The sequence below is a fragment of the Pundamilia nyererei genome, unplaced genomic scaffold, assembly GCF_000239375.1.
Source record: "Pundamilia nyererei isolate P.nyererei 1_Seehausen unplaced genomic scaffold, PunNye1.0 scaffold00061, whole genome shotgun sequence".
Classification (NCBI taxonomy): domain Eukaryota; kingdom Metazoa; phylum Chordata; class Actinopteri; order Cichliformes; family Cichlidae; genus Pundamilia; species Pundamilia nyererei.
This window is the reverse complement of record NW_005187462.1, coordinates 1484495-1499776: the sequence shown is the minus strand read 5'-3', so window position 1 is coordinate 1499776 and position 15282 is coordinate 1484495. Positions and strand designations below refer to the sequence as shown.

The 15282-nt window shown below is 42.0% G+C and overlaps 2 protein-coding genes across 2 annotated transcripts in view; one reads left to right on the top strand and one right to left on the bottom strand.

The window, feature by feature from the left end:
• The window catches only part of apc2 (APC regulator of WNT signaling pathway 2), a 31625-nt gene extending 17735 nt beyond the window's left edge, over nucleotides 1-13890 (top strand). The window contains exons 7-13 of the mRNA XM_005734960.1: nucleotides 1831-1929; nucleotides 2073-2478; nucleotides 2786-2884; nucleotides 3523-3662; nucleotides 3973-4167; nucleotides 4359-4573; nucleotides 5174-13890. Of these exons, the coding sequence (XP_005735017.1) occupies nucleotides 1831-1929; nucleotides 2073-2478; nucleotides 2786-2884; nucleotides 3523-3662; nucleotides 3973-4167; nucleotides 4359-4573; nucleotides 5174-10685 (6666 nt within the window). The 3' untranslated portion in view covers nucleotides 10686-13890. The remainder of the gene's footprint in view (nucleotides 1-1830; nucleotides 1930-2072; nucleotides 2479-2785; nucleotides 2885-3522; nucleotides 3663-3972; nucleotides 4168-4358; nucleotides 4574-5173) is intronic.
• Nucleotides 13891-14492: 602 nt separating this feature from the next.
• Nucleotides 14493-15282, bottom strand: part of cunh19orf25 (chromosome unknown C19orf25 homolog) — a 3734-nt gene continuing 2944 nt past the window's right edge. Inside the window, exon 3 of the mRNA XM_005734958.1 lies at nucleotides 14493-15107. Coding sequence (XP_005735015.1) covers nucleotides 14926-15107 — 182 coding nt within the window. The 3' untranslated portion in view covers nucleotides 14493-14925. The remainder of the gene's footprint in view (nucleotides 15108-15282) is intronic.

Here is a 15282-nt window from a genome sequence, read left to right as displayed (position 1 = left end):
CACACACACACACACACACACACACACACACACACACACACACACACACACACACACACCTCTTTGTCTGTAGACAGTCTTTGGCTCACACATCACACCCCTAGGCGTTACCATGGTGATGGGATGAAAGGGGGGGTCTTTGATGGGAGTCTCTGAAGGTTTCAGTCTGTGAATCCAAATGAAGCTGTGTGTTTGTCAGTGGATGTCTATCTGTGTGAGGACCAGTGTGAGTTTTAGACCTGGTGAGGAGGGTCTGGTTTTCACTGCTGGACAGACCTTCAGCGGACTCAGGTGTGAAGGGTCAGACCTGGTTTTAGGGTTCATGCTCTGGTTTAGGGGAAGCTCTTAGGAAATAAAGGTCCTCACAAAGAAATTAGAACAAATGGATGCAAGAAGATTGTGATACGGGCTCTTAAATGAACATTTCACAGTAAAGACATCAAAGATCCTACATCATCCACATGTCCTCTGTCTAGTGTTTCCTAAGAAATCTCAATATAAATTCTGCAGATGTGTAGAATATTTTAATCGGTTCGTAGAGCATTAATAATAGAGCTTGACATTGACATTAGCTGATATTCAGCCCATTCTGCTCATCTCTGTCTTGCAAATCTTTTAATTCTTGGACTCTACTAGAGTAGCTTTGCATGATTCAAGGTTCAAAATAATCCTTATTTAGCTCTACTGAGCTTACTGCAGCCCTTCAGTTCATTCCCTGTCTGAAACCAGCTGTTTTAGCTCCTCCTCCTTTAAGGCCAACCTCCATGTCATACAGCTTGGCTGCTCCTCATAAACACAAGGTTTGAATAGCAGGGTCTTACACAAATGGCTTTTCTTATTATAACATTCATGTTAGCCTAATGACTAATCCTGAACACATCAGCATGTGTCAGCAGCTTATTTAAACCATATATTAACATTTACAGCCCACCGTGTGCCTGTAATTGGTAAATGTATTTTTCCAAGTAGAGGGGTGACGAGTTGCTCTATTTATTTAGAAGACACACTCGCTTTACTTGGAAAAACGCAGGAAAACAGATAAAGCCCAGATGTCTCAGTTTTACAGAAGCTTTCACTTGTGGATCTGTTGACAGCGTGAACTTTGTTTCAAAACCCCACATGGGGATGTGATGTGATTTGTGAATATCAGGCGATTCGTGCACACGTTGTTAAGGTTCTGTAAGTGAGCAAGAGGGATTTTACCTTTTTAGACATTTGTACGCACAGAAAACATTTTGAAAGAGAAAATTATCTGACTTGTGAAGATGAATTTATAAATTATAAATGATCAGCATTTATTCAGGTTTGGGTATATGCATTTGTAAAATAGTTTTACATGTGTTCATATTGCTTTATATTTTTGTGTGAATTGAAACACGCACTTATGAATCTTTGTGTACATTTGTGGATCATACCAAACGCATTTGTAACATTTTTGAGACAAATTTTTCTTCATATGAAACAACGATCAATGTGTCCACACCAAGATGATTACTATAAATAACTTCAATTAAAATTAAATGTATACAAATATTTACTGTACATGAATAAAAATGTGAAATTATCACCTGCAGATTTATCACCTGCTTCCATGTTTATCGTAGTACCTGTTCTGAACAGGTTTGTTTGAGGTAAACATCTCCCATAATGTTAATGATAAAAATTAAACTGAACTGAAAATATAATTTATTTTTTCCAACTAATGATAAAGGAAATTAATTTAAAAAATCAAAAAGTATAGCTGTATATGCGAAAGGTGGAGATCAGACTAGAAGTAGGTCAAAGATACCATCTTTATGCATTTTTCTTCTTCTGTCTTTCTGTGTGCAGCTCTCTGGTGCCGAGAAGCCCCCTGCTGGAGAACCAGAGAACAACAGCTCATCATCAGCCACAGCAGCAGGAACAGAAGCTGCAGACGGTGGTAGCAAGGTAACAACACACCAAAAACTCAATTAATGTCTACAACATTGTACTTATAGAGTGAAACTTACAAAAGCGTACCCTGTCATTGTATAGTTTGTAACTATGGCTGGTGGAAGTGGATAAGATCGTTACTGATGTTTCCTCCGCAGGTGGAGATGGTCTTCTGGTTGCTCTCCATGCTGGCTAACAGAGATAAGGAGGAGATGTCCCGGACTCTACTGGCTCTCTCCAGCTCTCAGGACAGCTGCATTGCCATGAGAAAGTCTGGCTGCGTCCCCCTTCTGGTCCAGATTCTGCATGAAGGCCCGGACGGAGGCAGCGGTCCTGGTGAGACAGCAGCGGGTGGTACCGCAACAGGCTGCAGCCGTGAGGCCAAGTCCAGAGCAAGCGCTGCCCTCCACAACATCATTTACTCACAGCAGGATGAGGGCCAAGCCCGCCGGGAGATGAGGGTCCTGCACATGCTGGAGCAGATCCGGACCTACTGCGACAGTGGCTGGGACTGGATCGAGAGCCACGCCGGGACACCTTCACCAGGGGGAACCAGAACCACAGGTGAGCCATGTTTAAAAAAAAAACAAAAACCTGAACATCAGAACGCGAGCAAAAAAACATAACGGGTTCACTAACTGGTGGCTGACATCACAACACCTACATCCATCTTTTGTACAGTTAAAGATAAACAAACTTACATGTTACATTAGTTGTATCCTACAGTAGAGGACAAAAATCTATAAATCTATAGATACAGACAAAACCACCAGTGATCCAAGTTCCAGTAAATCTGATGAAACCAAAACGACATGTTCAAAATAACGCAAACTTATGTGCATTAAGTTAAACATCTTGTTTTTCTCCACAGATATCCCTGAACCCGTGGACCCTCAAATCTGTCAGGCCACGTGCGCCATCATGAAGCTCTCCTTCGAAGAGGAGTTTCGACGAGCCATGAACGAATTAGGTTTGTTTGACACCAAAGGACCCGTTTGCAGTTTCTTTGGCGCTTTCGTTTTTATGCCCGATTGCACTTATACAGTGAAAGTATCAGTTATTTCCTGTAATGCATAGATTTGATATTTGATCTGTTTTATTTTTAATGTGTTTTTCAGCTATTTCAATTCAATTTAATTCAATTTTATTTATACAGCACCAAATCACAACAACAGTCACCTCAGGGCGCTTTATATTGTAAGGTAGACCCTACAATAATACATATAGAGAGAAACTCAACATATGACCCCCTATGATTTTTTTTATTATTCAATTTTGGAATTTATTTTGCAATTACCACAAAATATTTATATTTTAAATAGCAAACATATTTAATAAAGCCATGGAATATAAATTCTGTCTCATCATTGGGGGAGTCACAGTAGAGCAGTGGTGCGTGGCAAAAGTAATAAAAGACGTTAAGACAAAGTAAAGGTTAGAAGGAGTTTTGGAAGAATTTAAGATTTGAATTTGGGCCAAAGTTTGGGAATGACTCCAGTAAAGTATCAAGTTTAAAAATACTTTGGTTTATCTTTGCTACAACAGAGCTTTGATTTGTAAGTATGTGTTTCGGTATTTTCACATGAGTTTGTTTTTTATTTCTTTCAGGCGGTCTGCAGGTGGTGGCAGATCTGATCCACCTGGACCAGGAAATGTACGGCATGCAGAACGACCCCATCAACATGGCTTTGCGTCGCTATGCAGGGATGGCTTTGACCAATCTCACCTTCGGGGATGTTGTCAACAAGGTACAGAAAGGCACTGTGAGGAGGTTCACTGACAGCAGTGCAACAATAGCAGCGCCCCACTCACACCTGCACTCCCTTAATCTGCCTTTTTCAAAATGATCACTTTAATCTAAAAGTCCCAACAGAAGTCTGATCAGGACAGATAGTTTTGCTGTCAACACGATAAATAAATAAATCTTAAGTTTTCTTTTTAATTTATTATTTTCTCTGATCATTTTTACTTGCTTTACTTTGACAGTAGCATCATTTAAATCTGGCTCAGCCCTTTTTTCTAACCCATTACAGTAATACATTCATTTTACTCCTGCAGGCCACTCTGTGTTCGAAGAAGAGCTGTCTCCAGGCTTTGGTGGCCCAGCTGGCCTCCGACAGTGAGGAGCTCCATCAGGTGGTCTCCAGTATCCTGAGGAACTTGTCCTGGAGGGCTGACATCAGCAGTAAGAAAGTCCTCCGAGACATCGGCTGTGTGTCTGCACTGATGACCTGCGCGCTGCAGGCCACCAAGGTAATGAAAACAAATCTCCCCCCAGAGAAGGAGAAGCTTTTATTTTGGAAGATCATAGAGAATAATCTGGAGGAACGGAATGAAACAGAATTTATTACAACATTTAAAGTTTAAGCTTTTTTCTTTTTGTTTTTTACCATTTTTCCTTGTCATACCTAAGAAACCTGTTTTTGTGTTTTTTGGTTCTGCAGGAGTCAACGTTGAAGAGTCTTCTGAGCGCTCTGTGGAACCTGTCCGCTCACAGTATCGACAACAAGGTAGCAATCTGTTCGGTGGATGGCGCTTTGGGCTTCCTGGTCAGCACACTGACGTATCGCTGTCAGACCAACTCACTTGCCATCATCGAGAGCGGCGGAGGAATCCTTCGAAATGTGTCCAGTCTGGTTGCCACACGAGAAGACTATAGGTGTGCTCATGAGACTCAGAGGTTTCACCCTCATCTAACGTTCCCAGACAACAATTATTTCCATCCATGTTCATGATAAACGTTTCATGTAAAAACTTTAAACATGAGCATATGTACAAGTAATCCTAGTGAGCTAATTGCTTAGACTTCAGACTGCTCTCAGTGCTCAGGTTAACACTTTTTTTATTCATGGATCTGTATGATGTCACAGAGGAGCTGGCACAGAAGCCGCAGCAACAGGATATTAATAAATTATGCAGATTTTCCCCTAAAAACGGGGCTCTATTGTAATTAGATTTCTATTCACTGTTTTTTTTAGATCCCTTCCTCCTATTCCTGTATTATATTAAAATAAATTTGGAGACATTTGTAGAAAAAAGTATCAGATTTTATTCAGACATTGTTGTATTACATTACGTTGATGCATTAGACAGGAGATACAATGTGATGTTCACCAGATATATGATCAGAAACCATACAGTAGTATAAAATAACATAATCTGAACTAAACATAAAAACCTACAACTACAAAAGAGGGATTTTTCAGTTGTATATAGCAAAGTTATTAAAGTGCCTTCTACATTCTTTCTTTCTTCGCAGGCAAATCCTCAGGGACCACAACTGCCTCCAGACTCTGCTGCAGCACCTGCGCTCCCACAGCCTGACCATAGTAAGCAACGCCTGCGGGACTCTTTGGAACCTTTCGGCCAGAAGCCCAAAAGACCAGGAGCTGCTGTGGGACCTCGGGGCAGTTAGCATGCTGCGCAATCTTATCCACTCCAAGCACAAGATGATAGCCATGGGCAGCGCTGCAGCTTTAAGGAACCTCCTAACCAATCGACCGCTTAAATATAAGGACACTGCGGTTGTATCCCCCGGGTCTTGCATGCCCTCACTCTACATGAGGAAGCAGAAAGCTCTGGAGGCAGAGTTGGATGCCAAACATCTCGCAGAGACCTTTGATACCCTTGAGAAACAGAGCCCCAAACACCTGACCCTCAACAAGCCACTACGTTACATCGAGAGTTTGGCAAAGGATTACGCATCTGATTCCGGTTGTTTTGATGATGATGAGGCTCCAAATATCTCAAGTAGCCTGGACACTGGGAGTTTCTCCATGCTGTCCATGTTTCTCACCAACTCTAACCTCCTGCAAAACCAGCTTCGCAAGAGGGATAGTGAGCCTGAGCGAGATGTAGACCCGCCTCAGACTGTCGAGAAGAAACATGCTTCTCCTGATGATGTGGTCTCTGCTGCTGCAGAGAAGCTAGCAGAAAAGATCACCAACACAGTTGCCAAGATTGACAGGTTAGTGGAGGACATCACCATGCACACATCCTCAGAGGACAGTTTAAGCCTAAGCTCTGAGGACCACCTGGCAGACTGGCCTTATGGACTGGATGAACTCAATGAAGCCCGGGCAAAGTCATGTTCCCCCTGCCGTCTCTCTGATACAAGCAGCTTAGCCCACAGGGAGCGGCTCAGCAGAGCCCATGCCCTCTTGCGCCTCAAAACTGCCCATACTAGTGTATCAACAGATAGTCTGAACAGCGGCAGCACCAGTGATGGATACTGCGGAAGCAAAGACCAGATGCGCCCTTCACCAAAAGCTCTAATGATGCAACAGCAACGACCCAATCAGCTCGACCTGAAAGTGGCCCATCAAGAGTATATTAATGTAGGACCTGCTGCCCTGATTGAGAGTAGCCAGCAAGAAATTCCAGAGAGAGATTCTGCTGAAAACAAAAATGTAAAAGTTCTAGAGCTCAGCAATGCAAACACAGAAAAGAACCAAGATCCACCTGTACAAACACCAGTTAGTGCATCCACTAAAGTGTCCTCTGATGTCAGCATGACTTCAATAAAACTTTCTCCTACTTATCAACAGGTCCCTCTCATTCAGAGTGTAGCCAAATTTGGTGTAGCAAAGACTGCTATCAATGTCCAGGCTGCCCAAGCAATGAGGCGGCAAGCATGGGTACCTACTGTGATGACAGGAGGGAGTATTGCAAAATTTTCTCCAATCACTTCAACCCGAAGCCCAACCATCGGAACGATGGAGACAGTCCAGAAATATTCTGTGGAAAATACCCCAATCTGCTTCTCTCGCTGTAGCTCGCTGTCCTCCCTCTCCTCAGGCGATGGAGCTCTGGATGGGCAAAGTGAAAATGAACTGGAAAGTGACTCATCATTAGAAATAATTGAAGTGGAAGATGGAGAAATGGTGAAGAGAGTTGAAGAGGATGAAACCTTGGAGGATCTGAGTGACAGTCAACTGCTAATGACTGATTCAAAAACCTTCCCAAGCAAAGAGACAAATCCCATTGAGATCCCCTGTCCAGCCAAAAGGGAAAAAGTGTTCCTAAGAGGAGCTTCACCTGCCATACTTGAAGACCGATCACCTTCTAGTTCATCTGAGAACTATATCCATGAGACACCCCTGGTAATGAGTCGCTGTAGCTCGGTCAGTTCACTGGGTAGCTTTGAGTCTCCTTCCATTGCCAGCTCAATTCAGAGTGATCCATGCAGTGAAATGATTGATGGAACAATAAGCCCAAGTGATCTTCCTGATAGCCCAGGGCAAACCATGCCTCCCAGTCGAAGTAAAACTCCATGTTGTGTTGAGCCCAATGGGCCAGAAACACAGATGACAGGAATAGCAGGGCAATGGGAAAGCAGTCTGCGGAAGTTCATGGAGATTGCAGACTCTAAGGAGAGGTTTAACCTTCCCCCTGATTTGGACACAATGATCTACTTTACTGTGGAAAAACCCACCGAGAACTTCTCTTGTGCTTCCAGTTTAAGTGCTCTACCTCTACACGAGCACTACATACAGAAAGATGTAGAGCTCAAATTAACTCCCCTGCTCCAGCAAAATGACAACCCTGAGGAGGATGAGCAAGGACATGACAATGGGGAGCGATACAGTGAGGGCAATTCAGATGATGACATAGAAATCTTAAAGGAATGCATCAACTCAGCAATGCCATCAAAGTTGAGAAAAGTAAAACCTTGCCTGATGACCACGATCCCTCCTCATATTCTGAACTCCCAGGCCCGAAAACCAATTCATCTTCCAGTTTACATGATGCTCCCAAATGGCAAAACCCAAATGTGTCCCGGGAGAAGAATTGTCATCCCTCAAAAAGACTTAAAATTTGATGATTCATCTTTTACTGATTCAGCAGAAGGAACACCTGTCAACTTCTCAAGCACGACATCTTTGAGTGATGAAACACTGCAATATCCAGTGAGGGAGAGGGGGGCTAAAGACTGCACAGCTAAAGGGATGAACAAACAGAACGATGAGGCAAAGAGGATTGAAGACTTGCGAATATTCTCACATTTCCACAAACCCAACCGGATGAACTACTCACCTGAGATACAAATGAGCAGAGCAACCAGACATGTCGTTCCCACTCAGAAGGTGCTGATGCAGAGCAAAGAGGTAGCTGATAGAGTGGCAAACCAAAAAAATCGTGAACAGTCTCCTAAACAACAAAGAAGGAGACAAGATCAAGGCCCCATCAGAAAACTGGAACTGCCTGTCATTAAGCAAAACACAGAAAGTAACATCAATATGGGTTCACAAAAAGGAAATAAAATGTACCGACAACCAACATTGTCTTCAGAGGACAGCAACAGCTTCTATGACAATGACAATGAGGTCATGAATCGAAAACATTTCAGAGAACCATGCAAAAGCAATCTTTCCCGAAGCATGACAAATATTGGCCGGTCAGATAATTCCCAAGCAAAGTCCAGAGGGTTTCACAGGATAAAACAGAATCTGATAAAAGATGAATCAATGGCTTGTTACTCACTCAGCTCCTCTCTCAGTTCACTGAGTGATGCTGAATATGATGATCATAAATCAAAAGCCCAACAAATATGGTACAAGAACAGACACAATAAAGCAGTGAACATAGTACAGCAAACAAAGCCAGTGAACATTCACTGCCAATACGAAGAGCAAAGCTCGCCAAGTTCTGTCAGCATGGATTCAGAGGACGATCTCCTTCAAAAGTGCATAACATCTGCCATGCCCAAACAGAGAAGGAAGTTGGCTGCCAGGAAAAAGAAAGCAGAAAATACTCAAAAACAAAAACACAAGGTTTCTGGTGGGTGGGACGTGGATGAGGAAATAGATAGTGATGACATGGCATGGGATAAAGAGTCAGACCTCAATAGTGTTGAATGGAGAGCCATACAAGAAGGTGCTAACTGTGTGGTCACTGGACTACAAGCTTCAAAGTCTCAAGACCCGTCCTCTGAAGAGACTGAGTCGGTCCTGTCATTCATGTCAACATCCAGCTTTACACCCAAAGAAAGAAAGTTTGCTAAGGACAAAAAGGCAAATAAACCTTTAGACTTTGCACAGCGCAAGCCAGTTCCAAACTTACCAGTGGTTTTCAGAGGCAGGACAGTGATTTATACACCGAAAAAAGAGACGGCTCCATCACAAAGACCACCTCCCAGAAAAGTACCAACCAAAACAGATGCTCCAAAGAATCCAAACCTAGCGCAGCACAGATCAAAGAGCCTTCACCGGCTAGGCCACCCCCAGGATATGGAACTGTCTTTGCCAAAGAGGAGCTCTACCCCACCTCCAAGAATACCAAAAAGTTCATCTTCTGGATCATCGCAGAGCTCAACACCATCCAAACAGTCACAGAAGAAGATAACTTCTCCAGCTCAGACTAACAAATCCATCCAGAAAAAGAATGCTACACCAGCTAGTAGCCCACCAGCTACTAGTCCTCCTGAAAGAAAAGGACGCTCTCCTGTTGTGAATCAAAATGAGAAATCCCCACCACCTAAAACTCAAAAGTCTCCTGTCCGAATTCCTTTCATGCAAAATTCTGTCAGGCAACCCAGACCATTGTCCCCACTGGTAACAAACCAAACAACTGGTAGACAAACAAACCAGGTCAATGGGAAACGGGTGGTACCAGCCAATCGGTTTGATCTCATTAGGATGACTTCTGTCCATTCAAGTGGCAGTGAGTCTGATCGCAATGGATTCTTGAGACAGCTAACTTTCATTAAGGAATCAAAGACCATGTTGAGACGTGACAGCTCTGCTCGCAATACACCAGGATCTCAGAATGGATCACCTCGCAGAGCAGTTCCTGGAGCTTCAGCTGTCTTCTTGTGCTCATCCCGATGTCAGGAACTTAAGGCTGCTGTGCAACCCCCAAGAAGGGTGCAAGTAAAAGATCCAGATCAAAAACAACAAATCCAGAGGCCAAACACCGGCCTTCACAAGCAGACAGCAACTCTATCAAGAGCAACATCCAGTGAAAGGGACCTATCTTCAAGACGCTCAGCTAGGAGAACAAGCTCTGAAAGCCCCTGCAGGGTGGCTCAGCGAAATGGACCTGGAAGACTTTCTGGACTCAGGCAGCAGCAAGACAAGGACACCTTTAAACGTCATGCCTCATCACCAAGCATAAACATACTGAGCCGAGTGACCAGTCGTTCTTCCCTCCGCTCCTCTTCATCTGATTCAAGTGGAAGAGCGAAGAGTGAGGATGATACCAAGAAGAAAGGGCAGAGGTCCGCATCTCGTCTAAAAGATGGAGTTACCTGGAGGAGGATCAGGGATGAAGATGTACCTCAAATCTTGAAGAGTACTCTGCCAGCAAATGCATTACCTCTGGTGCCTTCTCCTGATGGAGAAAAGCCAAAGCCACCAGCTCTTCCAGGAAAACTGCCAACCATTCTACTTGCATCCCGCAAGACAAGTGATGCAACCGTCCAGACAGAAGATTTATCAAATAACAAGACCAACTCAAGTACCTCACCTACAGTCGAAACAGCTCCAGTGATCTCTGAGGAAATAGCAAGACTGGCCCTCCTCAGAAAGATTAGTGCCACCTCTGGGAGTAACCTTCAGGAAGGAGATTCCGAAGGCTCTCTGAGGAGCACCATCTCCACTGGAACAGCAGATAGCCACATGGGTGGAGTTGTGACTTTCCGACAGGGATCCCCAAGCAAGGCTGCACGAGTCACTCCATTTAATTACATCCCCAGCCCCATGACATGCTGTCTACAAGACAGCCAGAACCAAGTAGGGACAATAATTGAGAAGTCAGGGGGGAAAAAGTGAGCCATGGGGCATTTGGTGGATTATTGGTTGATACAGATGACCCAGCACTCAGATGGACAGATGAGGAGTGTGCTGGTCCCCATACCTCGGGTATTGACCCTTATTTAAACCATTCATTGGAATCAAAGTTTTTCTCTGAGCAATTGATTATGGCTTCCTTCTAACATTCATACAAAGTTGGATGTATGCATTGAGGCAAGTCTGACCTGAACAAACCACCAATAACTGTCAGTTATTGCACTTCTAAGGAAAATCTCACATGAAGAGAACGTGCATTTTTGTACTCCTTTTTTTTGTATTTGTAGAATAATCATTGCCTAGTAGAAATTAGAAATTTCAGCACGTATATCATCAGTCTCTTGGACACAATCGATTAAAAAGACCAATATTATGCAAACTTTTGAATGATCACTTGGTTGGACTTCTACATAAAAAGGTTCAAACTGTGGCAGACTGTTGACAGACTCTTCCTGACATAAATACACTAACATGTAAAGTATTTTTTACATAAATACATCATCGCTTGGAGTCCTCCTTCCATGTTCAGCTGAATATGATGTTAGCCTTTCCTGTTACATACAGAGCCCAGTAGGTTTTCCACATTTCCGAGGAAACCAGTTGCTCAAATGCACTTTTTTCCCCCAAATCGCTGTTCTCGATCAATATTACACTTGTATTTCTGTGAATTTTCCTATTTTATTAATTTCCTGATGTGTGTATACACTTTGTGGATGTTTTTTGAAAACTCAACGCATTGTTGTCTTTTCAAAGGCATCCTTTGTAATGCGTTAAATGATAAAAATGTAACTAGTACAAAACTGAAAAATCTGGATACCAAAATGAAAGTGAAAATGAATATGTTGAGGTTTTGGGCGTGCTTACTCGACAACATGAATATACAAGGTGTGATCAAAAAGTTATTTTTAAAAAGGTCCAAAAATAATTCACAAACCTTTCCTGATTTACAATTGGTCAGTCTCACATTCATGGTCATCATTTTTAGATCTCTCTAAAAGTCCTGCTTTTTGATGCACAACATTTCCAGTCATTTCCACTGAATGTTCTCACCAAGTGCACGAGGACAGGACTTCCACATAATCATTCAAATAAAGCCACATTAGACGCTATCTGGACATGCCCAAAAAGATGAGCTTGGACAGAAAGTCAGAAGTGTAAATCGAAATGATTTTCTTGGTCCTATTCTCAGAACTTCTTGTTCACACCTTAAAAATCCACCAAACATATTTTGGTCCAGTCTTGCACAACAGCTATACCACACATTTTCGGATTTTTTTTACATGAACACAAAGGTGATAATTATGTTTATTTCAAGTGAAATGTTGGTTAATCTTCCTAACATTTTGTCCATTCGCTTAGAGGGGCAAAATATAAGAACTATCCATTATGACCTTGACAGTGAACAATACCATTAACACCTTTCTGACAATCTTTTAGCATCATAAAAGCAGACATCATGCCGCAGCTGTCGAGTCAGATTGCACATGTGTTTAGTGAATGTCTGAATGTATATTGCTATACAAAACTTTTACTCTACAGCAATGAATTATAGCAGTTTAAATTGAGCATTTCCATAAAACAGTTCTACTCTGTCATTTGAAAATTGCAATGACCCAAACATGCAGAAATATTACAGCATCTTCCACAGAAAGCATCAGCAGATTCTGAACGATTTCACTCTTTCCAGTTCTCTTAATGTGTCTTAATCAGTATTGTAAATATGCAGATATACTACAGCTCCATGGTGGGTAGAAGAGCCTTGGTGTCGCTCCCTGACAGCATGCTAATATATTCACTGACTGTATACACACACCTGTTAACATTGTGGACACTGAATAATATTCAGTGTTAATATACTCTCCAAAGCCCGACAACAGCGTTACCTGCCATCTGTATTGTTGTGCTGCAAAAACCTATAAAGATATAAGCTGTCAGCATAGATGAGCAAAGCGACTCCATGCCTCTGACGTTGTGTTTGCTACTAGATTCAGGTACTGTTTGCTACTTCACTGATGGTCGGGCTTTGAGTGGACAGACGTGCGTTCTCACAGAAGTCATCTTCTGGAAGTCTTTATAATGTGTTAATATCCGCTTAACTGTATTGCTGTAAAAGTAGTGATAGGTGGAAAATACAAAGACGATGAATATTCTCTGTAATTGTACCATCACTCTTTCATGTGTGCCCGCTGAGCTGAATGGGATGAAAGTTAGTCTACGTTAAGGGGCCGGTAATTTAAAAAAACATAATTCCTTACTGTGTTCTCAAAGCATGTTTCAATAAAACCCAAGAAGCTTTCGAATGCAATCCTTTCAAGTCCCAACACCCATTTAAAGTTTTAAAAGTGATTCACTATAGAAATCTATCTCTTGAGTGTCAAACACGATTGGATTTTGTGCAAAGCTCTGGAAGAAGTAACTGAAAACATCTGCAGAACACTGCGCACATGATTACAGTAGTGTGGTTCAACAAAGCTGAGAAAGTCACAGTGTTTTAGTCTTTTAAACTGTTAGGAGAGCAGTTAAGAGGTGCAGCTGTTTGCTACTTTATCACTTAGCAAACCAGAAAAACCAAATAACCTGTTAAATCCTTAGCTTGACATATTCCCCATGAAAAAGCAAAGGAAGAAAAGTCACATCAATAAGATGTAAAAAAAATTACCTGTTCTGACATAACATTTAATCTTCATTTGATATTTTTCACTCTTTTATGATGTAGACCTAACAAGTAATTGAGTAAATAAGTAGAATATTAATCAATAATAAATCGGTTAAAAAAAGAAATCTGATCTGAGCTTTCCTAACCAGGGAAAAATATTCAAACATAATGATTAAAATATTTCTGAACATCCAGTGAAAACCTTTTGAGCTTGTAACTGTAGACCTGAGAGGAAACTAGCTGAGTGTTTGACACTCAAAAGACAGATTTAGGGTGCAGAATCACATTAGCAGCCCCATCCAGACTGAATGAGGTGTGAACAAGATGAGCAGGGAGACAAACACCATCCGAGTCTCTGCTGGTGCCTTGTTTATGCGTGACTGGAGACAAGTTTAATGCAGGTCTGAACCTAACTGTGAACTTGGTCGAAGCATCGTGAGCATGAACAAGGCTCCAGAGGTATCATGGTAACGTGCAAAACAGACGTATGTCATTTTAAATGTCTTCATTCAATAAAAAGTGATGTGTTTCCTTAAACAGCTGTGTCGACGTTCTGTCCAGTCAGGGGTGTCCACACCGCCGGAGTCGTAACAAGTAGTAATTTGCTTTGAGCAAATGTCAGGTTTCACTGGTTAGTGTGTCTTTATAGCCGGTAGGAGCTTTCTTATACGGATTTCACTTTATTTGGACCCAACACTAAAATGTTCTGGTGAAGTGCTGCCCTCTTCTGATGGCAGTTTTATTGCATACAAAATGTAACTTGTAAACAAAATCTCCCAAACTATGTATTAAAAAAGTATGGCTACACTGTGAAAAGCAGCAATTTTCCAAAGATGATTAAAAGCTTAATGCGTTTCATAAAAAATAACTCTGAGCAAATGATATTCAAACAACAGCTTCTTCATAAAAAATGACTTTCAAAGTCAAATGTCAAACATACATCGTCTCTAAATGCAACCATTAATTTTTTTTATTTTAATTTTATTGGGGGGGGGGGGGGTTTACGGCCTTCTTTTTCTTGATTTTGAATTAAAGCCTTAATGACCTACAGAAACTGGCAGTAAATGTGATTTGGGCAACAATTCTTAAGACAAGGTGCTTTCTTGCTTTCTTTAAGATACCGATTAACCAAACAACTCTGATCATTTTATTTTTCCCTTTACAATATGTAATCAGGCACTTTTGCTTGATCCATTACATCAACATTTATTTCAATCTGAGTTAACATACACCTGGAAAAATGTGAAATATTAAACTGCTACATGACAGACATTAACTATACTAATTATAATTTAGTAATGATTGACATCAAACTCTTCATGTTGCTTCACATTTAAAGCTTTTCTCAGCATCAGACTTATTGTGAAGTAGTCTTGATCTCCAACAATCCTTAGGTATACAAAATCATGTACTTCTGCTCTAGGGTTAGAGGTCAGCTAGTGCTGTGCGCCTGACGCAGTGGCACCAGCGGTGGTTTGTGCCGAGTCAGTGGGTTTGAGAAGCCTTCAGTGAAACCGAGCCAGACCACGAATGACAAGGAGAGTCTGTCCAACAGGGAAGGTCAAATCAGAGTTGTTGACGTTTGATTTCTTCCACCTCTCTGTCTGCCTGCTCTCCTGCTGCTTTCAGCTCTACCCTCTGCTGCACCAGCCGGTCCCGAGCCTCCTGCAGCTCCTTGTTCAGCTCCAGATATCGACGACACTTCTGGAACCGTAGCTCCACCTCGCTGTCTGCGGCACGGGGCACGTCTGAGGAGGAAACAGAGTAAACCTTGAGATTTCGATCAGTTTATATATCTGCTATAAAGCAGCAGCGTCGGATAAAGTTTGAAGCAAGAAATCTACAGTGTCCCTGAGAGGTCAAATACACGGCACCTTAGAAAAACACTACAAAAACACACTAACAGACCTTGAACACTGGGGG